Source organism: Priapulus caudatus, unplaced genomic scaffold (genome assembly GCF_000485595.1).
Source record: "Priapulus caudatus unplaced genomic scaffold, Priapulus_caudatus-5.0.1 Scaffold928, whole genome shotgun sequence".
Classification (NCBI taxonomy): domain Eukaryota; kingdom Metazoa; phylum Priapulida; class Priapulimorpha; order Priapulimorphida; family Priapulidae; genus Priapulus; species Priapulus caudatus.
Window position 1 is genome coordinate 43597 of NW_014577989.1, and position 10426 is coordinate 54022.

General features: G+C 43.1%; 3 protein-coding genes across 4 annotated transcripts in view; 1 reads left to right on the forward strand and 2 right to left on the reverse strand.

Annotated features, from left to right (window-relative positions):
- Positions 1-3158, reverse strand: part of LOC106814460 (N-acetyltransferase 10-like) — a 25976-nt gene extending 22818 nt beyond the window's left edge. Inside the window, exons 1-6 of the mRNA XM_014818775.1 lie at positions 3075-3158; positions 2611-2748; positions 2309-2400; positions 1377-1548; positions 454-576; positions 33-209 (exon numbers count right to left, since the gene is read on the reverse strand). Of these exons, the coding sequence (XP_014674261.1) occupies positions 33-209; positions 454-576; positions 1377-1548; positions 2309-2400; positions 2611-2718 (672 nt within the window). The 5' untranslated portion in view covers positions 2719-2748; positions 3075-3158. The remainder of the gene's footprint in view (positions 1-32; positions 210-453; positions 577-1376; positions 1549-2308; positions 2401-2610; positions 2749-3074) is intronic.
- Positions 3159-3185: 27 nt separating this feature from the next.
- Positions 3186-7289, forward strand: LOC106814467 (ubiquitin-conjugating enzyme E2 L3-like). Its single transcript, XM_014818783.1, has 4 exons — positions 3186-3407; positions 4444-4539; positions 4744-4930; positions 5295-7289. Exons 1-4 carry the CDS (start codon positions 3381-3383, stop codon positions 5447-5449), a joined length of 465 nt encoding a protein of 154 aa, XP_014674269.1. The 5' UTR covers positions 3186-3380; the 3' UTR covers positions 5450-7289.
- A 3-nt stretch (positions 7290-7292) lies between these two features.
- The window catches only part of LOC106814469 (intraflagellar transport protein 20 homolog), a 26753-nt gene continuing 23619 nt past the window's right edge, over positions 7293-10426 (reverse strand). For both annotated transcript variants that reach the window (XM_014818785.1, XM_014818784.1), the window contains 4 exons: positions 9739-9876; positions 8683-8768; positions 8328-8431; positions 7293-8010 (listed from right to left, as the gene is read on the reverse strand). In XM_014818785.1, coding sequence (XP_014674271.1) covers positions 7929-8010; positions 8328-8431; positions 8683-8768; positions 9739-9865 — 399 coding nt within the window. In that variant the 5' untranslated portion in view covers positions 9866-9876 and the 3' untranslated portion in view covers positions 7293-7928. The remainder of the gene's footprint in view (positions 8011-8327; positions 8432-8682; positions 8769-9738; positions 9877-10426) is intronic.

Sequence of the window (10426 nt, forward strand, 5' to 3'; positions counted from 1 at the left end):
CCCCCTCCCCCTCCCCCCGCACGCGCGCTCACCTTGCTGCGGGCGGGCACGGCTTCTACGTTGAGCACGTGTGAGGACATCGGCAACACGTTGAGCTGGTCGTCCATGACAACGCACGTGCGACACGACGCCAGCGACAGGATGAATCGCTCGTTGAAGCGGCCGACGACATCGCAATGCGCCTCCGTGCGGTAGCGCGAGTGCACGTCCTGCAGGGGGCAGCACAAACACCCGTCGTCATCGCCGTCATCACGATAATCATCATCATCAACTCTATTATTGCCACCATCATCATGATCATGATGATCATCATCATCTTCTTCGTCGTTGTCATTGTCCTTATCATCATTGCCATGGTAACCACCATCATCATCGCTATTTATCATTATCAGGATTACTGTCATCATCGTCATCATCACTGTCACCGTCACCTACGTCTGTGTCGAAACGTACCATTGTCATGGTGTACAGCTGTCGTAGGGAATCCATGGACCGCAGTAGAATGGTGACGATGCCCCCACCTTCCACTGTCTCTACCGTTCTTGCCAACAGGTTTGGGGTTAGAGCCTCGAAATCCTGACAAAAACACAGAGAAACACATTAACTGTGACGCAAACAATAGCAGTGGGGTTTTAACGCGTTTCTATTACATGTAGATGCAAGTGGCATTACAAATAGTTACGACAACCTTAGCCTTAAAATGTCAAAACTTTCAAAATAAAGCGTCACGCATGAAAAACAATGCAGGACGAGCACGAAACAAACAACTTTGCGGCATTTTCAGACTAGTGTGATGGTCGCAACCGTTCATGCTGTTTCTCACGACGTCCCCACACATACTGAATGAAGTCACATGCCTCCGTACGATATAAAAGTTGCCACGAACATTCGAAGCAAAGCGCCGTACAAACATTGCGACATTTCCGTCCTGCATCTCATAACCACCCTCCGACCACGGGCTGGCCGCGCAGGCAGTGGACGCAGCGGCGGGTGTGTGGACGCGGCGATGCATGAGACCATAATAAAAATATTATTTGTTTGCCCTCACCCGACCGACCCGCTAAAAAGGGGCCCCGACTCAAAAAATTTTATGGATCTTTTTTTCTTCTTCTGTACATTATATAAATCTGTATGCAATACATTATATGTACAAAGCAAAACAAACATTCAACATAAAAGGTATCTCCACAGAAGCACACCCGAGCATGTAGACACCATGCCATATTTGTAAAAAAAAACCTTAAAAAAAAGAAGCCTACCTACCTACCCAAACTTTTCAGCCTGGGTCGGGTGAGGGCAAACAAAGATTTTTTTAAATTGTGGCCCGAGTGGACGCGGCGGCGCGCGCGTAAATGCGACGGCGAAAGCGTACGCACCTGCAGCACGCACATGCCGTACGTGTTGCCGAGGATCTTGTGCGTCTCAGCGTAGTAGCAGTAGCGAATGGTCGTCGCCGCGACGAACAGCTCAAACGGATCATCCTCGTTCACGTCCCCGCCGCCTCGCTTCATCCGCTTCTGTATCTGTCTCATCCGCTTCTTGCGGTGACTGAAACCAGGAGACAGCGCCGAGTGAGCCGACTGAAACACTTCTGTATCTGTCGCATACGCTTAATTCTTACGGCGACTGAAACCAGGGGACAGCGCAGAGTGAGCCGACTAAAACACTTCTGTTACTGTATGGCACACAAAGTGAATAGCAGCAATCTCATTGTAATGCAGCTTGGAGCATCGTCGCCGTTCCACGCTCTATCGGTTATAATTGGCGACTTCCGATCTGCGGCGACCGAGCGTCACAGAGGAATCGCTATGTGGGGGCCACCGTTAGGGGGACGAAACGCAAGATAGGAGATGATCCTCGCAGGACTGGTGCATGGCATTCAGGAGATCCTGAGGGACCTATGGGAATGTTTGTTTGGTCAGATCCACGGATCTCGATCTACCAAACCCGACCCTGCTAGCAAGGTGGATTTGAAGAGAATCTAATAGTAATATGGCGGCGTGCGCCTCAGCTAATCACTGCTTGTTGTTCGTCAACATGGCGTCCAGTGGAAGGTCTGCGAATACAGAGGATACCTTATTTGATTATTATGCTTTTTAACAATATTCCCACACTTGATAGTCATAATTATCACTATGTTATGTTATGCGTGTGTCACACAGATATTTTATTTCCTTGTATGTCGAGTACTCATTTGTTTGGGCGGATCAGGATCACATGATCGCGATCCGACGGATTCGTCCCAAACAAATGCGCCCTATGTTTCACGAGTGCAGCTGATTATGAGCGCATCATGTCAATGCGATACCTGCTGAATCCAAGCTCGCTTTTGTAGCACCAGAGAACTGATGGCCTCGATCGAACTTGCGCTTTGGAGAGCATGTGATGCAGCAGAACGACCTAGGGAAAATAACACAACGTGAATGTAACAAAATCCATTACCTATCAACTCAGCCCATCACTGGTACAATAGCATCAAATTTAAGTTGCAGAAGTTTGAGTGAGGGATACACAAAAAATCACGAGTAGTGGCCCATGTTGATCAATGATCGGTCACTGCTGATGACAATTCAATCTTCGTAAAATTTATGGGGTGTACTGAATACTTGCCTGATCTCTTGCCTTGTTACCGACGATGACGAAGAGACTGCGATGACCCAGCGCCACGCCATTCTCTATCATCACGCGGATTCTGTTATCAATCTTCTTCCTCACCATCTTGTACGCTGTTTCCCTGACGTCACTTTACTGTTTACAATTGCATACAACTGAAATTGTATTGACACATAACTACTGACACATACATAATAAACCACGATAAGCAATAATTATTCTCATTATAAGTATTTATTATCCAGTAACGTTGACGTTTAAACTAAAATTGGTCTATGCTAAAAGAACTGTGAGGAAATCAACAGACTCAAGTCTCAACACAGTGACAACACGTGTCGGAGTTTATTTGTTCTTATTATGTAACATGGTCAAGTTTTTAACTTCGAAATGTTATACTTGTTAAATACACAGCCAGATGTAGTAATTAGTAATTAAATCATTAGTAAGTAATTACAAATAACCTAAATATTCGGTAGAGCTTGCTTTCTAACAACACACTATGGGAGCTGACATCTTGTATCCAGCAGCGCCATCTAGTTGTGGTCGGCAGCCCGGTAGCTGACTCATGTTGTTCCGTTTTATTCCCATTCCATTCCGATGAGGAATTCCCATCCTCAGTAACCGGATACACTGACAGATAACAGATAAAATACTATATAAATGCTTTCGTGATATGTTATGCACGATTTAATGACACAGTGAGAACTCGTAGCTAACGCACCGTTCTAAAATATAATTGGCGCTGTTATCGCATTCGCTACTGAAAGATGGCAGCGACCAGGCGCTTAACAAAGGTATTGATTAAATATTTTAAGGCATAAATATATGGGATCTTTTAATGACGTTTAGTTCTACTGAAGTAACATTGTTACTGGTTTTACACCAAGACATGTAAGTGTCTGGCTCTTTCTCTTTTATTGACAAACTTGAGTAACATTAACCTGAATGTAGGTGACAATGATTCAATGATTCTGGTTTTATGTACGGGTACCCGTACTCAACACAATTCAATTGCGTAAGACTAAGGGTAAGAGTATAAACTAATTACCATGGACATACAGCTGAGAGTTTTATGATGTAGAGACATGGAAGGCGAATTCCTGCATTATCAGTAAAAGCTGGCTACTGTGTTTTAGGCAGTTTATAGTGACCTGTGTGAATGCAAGTTGTCAGTCACTTTAGTCTTTACTTTACTTTAGTTTAGGAGTTTAGCTAACATTGCTTTACTCAAAGGAAAGATCTGTTGTTATGAGCTTTTAATCTCTGCCTGATGTTGCTGCTGCTGTGCAATCCATGAGCACAAGTCAGATTCTCAGATGGTAGTGCACGTGATCTAGAATCAATATAGTCTTGCCACCCTCAATATCGCTCATAGGGTCTATGTCCCCCAGGGGTACTGCCGGAACGTACCCTGGGTACGGTCCGGTATACCGGAACGCACCCTGGTAACTATTTGATATGGTTAGGAATAGGCGTAGGCGGCTCCCTAAACTCGTTAGTGGAGTAGGCGAGGTACGGTCCGGCATATTAGATAGTACCAGGGTACGTTCCGGCAGTACCCTGGGGGACATATACCCTCTCAGCCTCAATATCAGTACGCTAATTTACAACATCTAATAAAGTGGTTAATTGTGTGAAGTAAGTACATATATACAGTGTAGGAATTATCATATACAAGGGGTTAAGTTTGTGCAAAAAAGAGCTGTGCTTGAAATTGTCACTCATTTGAAATATAACACGTATTTCGTTTTCTCACGATGACTCAGCACAAGGTTGCGTAACTCGAACGTGTAAATCGTAATCGAATAAATCATTTCATCATGTTTGCAGGAACTTCAAGACATTAGAAAAAGTGGACTCAAAGTGTTTCGAGACATACAGGTGGATGAGACAAATATTCTAACCTGGAATGGCCTTATAGTCCCGGTGCGTTGATAGTTTCGTAAATACTAATCATTCGTGTAGAATATATGTCATATCATCATCTGACATGAAAGATCACACAATAACGTATATATTGAGGAATCCACGTGTTCCAACCTTGTACAACAATATACATAATGTTCACGCTGGTAAATTTAGTTTTATTACGTGCCAGATTAATATAAAATTTTACATTTCTATTTCTAGGACAGCGCACCCTACAGTAAGGGCGCGTTTAGAATCGAGATCAACTTCCCAGCCGAGTACCCGTTCAAACCGCCTAAAGTGACATTTAAAACGAGGATCTATCACCCAAACATTGATGAGAAGGGGCAGGTGTGCCTACCTATCATCAGCCCCGAAAACTGGAAACCTGCTACAAAAACAGATCAAGGTATTTTCTCCATGCATGCGCGCGTCCGAGGGTCCATTGTGAGGAAGTACTACGTCAAACAACAAATGAGTTTAGACACTATCTTAACACATAATTGTGCGACGTGGGTTTCATATTAGCATGCGCTTCCTAACCCCTAGCCACTGGTTATTAACGACTGGTGGCACCTAACTACTTTTAATTAAGACGAGTGACACCTAACGACGAGCAGCATCCCGGGTGGACATTAATGAGATACTTGCATGATTTATGCTTCAGTAATTGTTCGGCATTAGTTTCAATGATCGTTCAGCGTTCGTCCGTCATCTTTAGCCGACACGTCCGTGTAGACATTGACGAGATACGTGCATGGTTTCCGCTTCAGTGATCCAGGCGCTCGCGATGCTCGTCAACGATCCAGAGCCGGAACATCCCCTGCGTGCCGACCTCGCCGAGGAGTACGCCAAGGACAAGAAGAAGTTCATGAAGAACGCCGAGGACTACACGAAAAAGTTCAGCGAGAAGAGACCGGCCGACTAACGCGTGTGCGGACGGGCGTCGCTCGCGTCGGCCCCGGGCGTCGCTCGCGTCGGCCCAGGGGAGTCACTGCGATCTTCTCTCTCTCTTTCTCTCCTCACAACGACATTGGGTTATCGTCGCGCGTTCTATGTGGCGGCGAATATTTGATGCGAGCGATCGGTCTCTGACGTTTATCGTCTGCCGACGCTCGCCCTGCCCTGCGGTCGCACATCCACCGCTTGTTGCGGGGTGTGGCGGGTCGTCACGTTTGTTTCAGCCTTGTCTGGGGGCGGCAAAAACGCAGAAAAGCTTTAAATGTAGAGCAAAGTTTATTTTACCGGTAAATGGCGGGGCCTTTTTGAAATCGTATTGAGAGAAGAGGTTGGTCAGAGTCATCAAATGTGTTATTACGTCGTAGCGCGCGCGACAGAGCGCGACGTTAGTGTTTCTAGGTTTCACATTCTGTCTACATCGGTTTGTACCACCCAAAAATTGTGGCGACGGGACAACTAAATCAAAGCACGACTTGGTTGAGTTTGCACATGCACGTGCTCGCTGTCTAGCAGTTGTATTATTTGATCAAGTGTCATACGGATATTTATCCAGTGAAATGGACTGGGTCCAAGTCTAGATTTTAGATGGAAACGGATATAATTTGAGTCCATGAAGTTTTGTCCATGACTAAAATATTATCAGGTGGAGTGGTCACGACCCAAAACAATGTTATCTCTCATATTTTAATGGGAAGCTGCAACACAGGAATAAAACGAAAGTTGGTCGTTAGATCAGCGACGGCTACAGCGGGCGGATGGCTTGTTCTGGAGTTTGCGTCGCTGTGATGGAGATCGGTTTTGTTGTCAGATCTGTTCCTGCCTGCCAGAACTGCCTGGCTGTGATGTAGGTGTGATTGTAAATTATATAGTACATGTTATATTTGTTGTTCTATTAACCCCCCCAACTCCCCGGTTGTGTTTTTCCCTGCATTTTTGGAAATGAACTGTGTTTCAGGGATCCAAATTCGCAGAGTCTGTAACAAATATGTACACCGGAAATAGCTTGGATATTATTATTATATCATTAGTGGCCATTATATAGCTTTTATCATTAAAATTATCTACTTAAAAAGTTGATGACCGACCTTTTCTTGTCTTCATATGACCTTGTCCAGTCGGATTATGAACTTCCCCCTTTTTCCGCATCTTATTTATAAATTTTCTTTGTCGAGTATTGTTTGGCTGTATCGATCCTATATGGTCTTACAGTTATTTTGCGATATAACCAGTTTGTTTGTTTCACTCCGTCATTAAAACTTGAGTGGTTGTTTATTAGGTGCAAAGGTGTGAGTTCGATTTGATTACGAAAAGTAATTCTTTCAGGTGTGAAACACTGGCGTCTTCGCTTGTTGATTGGGAAAACGTGACGCTGGTAATTTATTTCTTCTATTGTTAGCAAGCAGTGGCTTGGTAGTGCAATAGTGGTTAAACGTCTATTGGCCATTTATACACTGACACTGTCCCGATCGTACAGCACACGTCTTTCCTAGTTACAGGTAAAGGGCACATTTGCTGCATCGATGTATTTATCACTAAACCATTGTTTTTCCTACTCTTACAATTTTCTTGATCTAGAGATTTTTTCATTCGATTTTTTTTAACCAACAGTGGTAAATATAAAGGAGATGTAGCTGCTATATATAGATCAACAGTTTCTAACTGAGATATAGTCACCTAGCCGGTTTTGTGTGCAGGATAGTGTATCGCGGGTGTGTGTTGGTGTGTTTGTATGTGCGTGTGTGTGCGTGCGTGTGTGTACTGCTAAAACGTGAAATAAAATATTTCGAAAATAAATTATACCACAATTACCATTTATGTTTTGAGAGTTGTTATTTTAGTTTAATTGAATTTCAGTTTACAGATTTTCTACGTGTATTACATTTTAAGAGTGCCACTATATACAACAATGTTATAAATACAGACATATATACATACACATACATATGGGAACGTTTGTGACAGCAGCCATTAGGCGGTGAACTTATTGTATTAAAATGCAATCATGATAGCTGGTCGACAAGTAAGAGCCAAGGTCACATTAATACCCATATATTATTTATGAATTTAACAGTGAATCATAAAACGTTGTAAGAAATGGAATGGACGGACGGAATAGTCTGTGGCATTTTATGACTATCACAACATAATCACAATGCATTCATGTACTCAATTCTTACAAAGTTTGCCCTCTGCTTCCACTGGTTAGTAGCCTATGCACTACCAGTGACCACATATATGTGCACACTCGAACTACATTCAAAGAACAAGAACGACTCCAGATCACGTGCAAGCCAACGCACGTGCACATACACACACCCACGTTGGCATTCTACATTCAAGTGAAAGGTGTTGGTGACAAGTCTAATCTCGTCCCTTGATTGAGAAGACACGCCGTGTGGCCGATCACTGCCTGTACAGTTCTCCTTACTTCCTGGATCCTGCTGCATTCATCGCTGCAGAAGATACTGTTCTACGAAATCTGTCTGTTCAGCTTCTACCTTCAGCAGTGCGTCGTATTGCAGTCGCAGTCTGAAAAAAAATAAGCGACAAAACAGCATGAATCTCGCACATATCGTCGATATTGTGTTTCATTTTTTTTATGAATTGTACTGTATTACATAGAAATTAAAGTATTTTTTACCGCTTAACACTGTTGCATCCACCAGATTTTCCCTCCTTGAAACAGACTATTTTCAGTACATTTTTTTCACAGATTTTTATAATAATAACAATAATATCTCAATAGATATGTTCATAGGGCACGACAAACGTAACGTAACAGCGTACGTGTCCCTACAATTATACTTCTACTTAACACAAAATACAGTGAGTCTTGTGTCTCTTACCTCTCTAACTGTGTTCTCTTTTCTGTGATTAATGCCAGCAGTTGCTGCTGCTGCGCCTCTCGCTGCTTAGTAATAGACTTCAACAAATTTCTTGCACCTATTGCCTGAAAAGTACACCATACACATCGATTACAAACAATAGCCAATGCATACATAACTTTTACATAGGAAACCAACTGTCAAAGAGATATAATACACAATGTGATATAACCATGTGTGCAAGGTATACGCAGATAATATATACGAATATTAATTTAATTAGCTGAAGAAATACAAGAGCAAGCACGCAAAAGCAGTCAGCAGGGATGCGTTTTAAAAGTTCACAATCTTGTAATTGCTTCTCAATATTTATTACCTTCATTTTTTCTTTTTCTACTTCCTTTGACAAACCATCTACCATTGAAATAAAGCCTCCAACTATACTTTGGAACTCTCCAATTTCTGTAAAGTAAATTATATCGAATGACTATTGCCGATCTTGTGTTGCTGTTGAACCTGCTCTAGCTCCAAGAAACGGTCTTGCTAGGGTTAGAAGACCGTATAGACAATCAGTCGCACAGCCTCGTCGGGCTAAGCCTGCTCAGGCTGTTGAATGTGATTGTGAATCAGCATCTCAAAACACTGACAACTCATTTTCAGTTGCAAGGAAGTTATATAAATACAATAATGTAACCCAAACACAGGATAGGTTACACCCTATCCTGTGTTTGCCAGTTTGGCTCATAGGGTCTATGTCCCCCAGGGTACTACCAGAACGTACCCTGGTCACTATTTGATATGGTTAGGGTTAGGATTAGGGTTAGGGTTAGGGTTCGGGTTCGGGTTAGGTAGTAGGCGTAGGCGACTCCCTAGACTCGTTAGTGGAGTAGGCGAGGTATGGTCCGGCATATAATAATTAATATAGTACCAGGGTACGTTCCGGTATACCGGACCGTACCCAGGGTACGTTCCGGCAGTACCCCGGGGGACATAGACCCTATCAGCGCCAGTTTGGGTTACATTATTGTATCTAGAAAGTTATAGAACATATACTATACTATAGTCTATAGTTATTACTGCCATACCAGGCAGTATACTATTACTAACAATACTACGTCAATAGTCATATACTGATAGTATACTGATAGTGATAGTCATATAGTGCATCAAAGTCGTTTCAAACGTAGCATCTCCGTCTTCGATATAGTCCCTTGGACTTGAAAGAATAATCGTTATCAGGTTATGAGGTTAAAGGAAACACTACATTAGTACAGTACTAAACAGAATCAATGCCAGCGCTGACTGTTGAGTGTTGTTTATGTGTTACTGGAACTTGAATACTGTTACCATTGACAACCTTTTGACACGGTGCCGTTTATAAACAACATAATTTTAACATCGTTACCAAAAATGGACATAAACAAAAACCTACTGTCTATAAACTCTTTACATTCTTCTTTTAACTCCGATGTTTCTTGAGCTACATCTGGTTCCAACACTCGCAATCGCTTTAAATCATCAAGATGTAATCCAACTGCAACCAATGTATCGTCCGCCATTTCTATTACAACTGTAGACTGGTACTCGCACCCACCTCGATTACTCGATTACTCGCTCCCCCATTAAGTAACTAAACCGAGAGGTGGGACTGGGTACCAGTCTATTACAACTGATCGCCTACTGCCACCTATCGGTCCTTATTTTAATTAATAACAAACAGTTGGGTTTTCGCCATAGAAATAAATAGATGGTTTTCGCACTCTCGCTTACGTAAGAGCTCGGTTTACTTTGCCTTTATGCTGCACACCAAAAAACTGTTTTGGCGGCCAGCGACGCGAGTGCCAGTCCTCTGTAGATTAGCATAGGTGGAGAATAGTGGCGGGAGGCTGCGGCCAAAGTAAAATTTCTAAGGCTGATTTTACCATGCACCTCTCTACCGGTGTAGCGCGAAATTTATGACTTGCGAAATATATATGAGATAGCCCCGCCCCCCGCGCCTATGCGCATGCGCACTTCGCGTGCGTCCCGACCCGACTAATCACAGCTCGTCTTTGTGAGCGATAGCTTGTGCAGACTCTGCCAAGTTCTGCCATGCCAAGTTCTGCCATGCCAAGTTCTGC

Bases quoted from the DNA above. Each gene is read 5' to 3' on its own strand.
- LOC106814467 (XM_014818783.1), top strand. From the start codon at position 3,381: ATGGCAGCGACCAGGCGCTTAACAAAG. The intron at 4,540-4,743 runs GTGCGTTGATAG...TTCTATTTCTAG, and splicing joins GGAATGGCCTTATAGTCCCG to GACAGCGCACCCTACAGTAA. The intron at 4,931-5,294 runs GTATTTTCTCCA...TTTCCGCTTCAG, and splicing joins TGCTACAAAAACAGATCAAG to TGATCCAGGCGCTCGCGATG.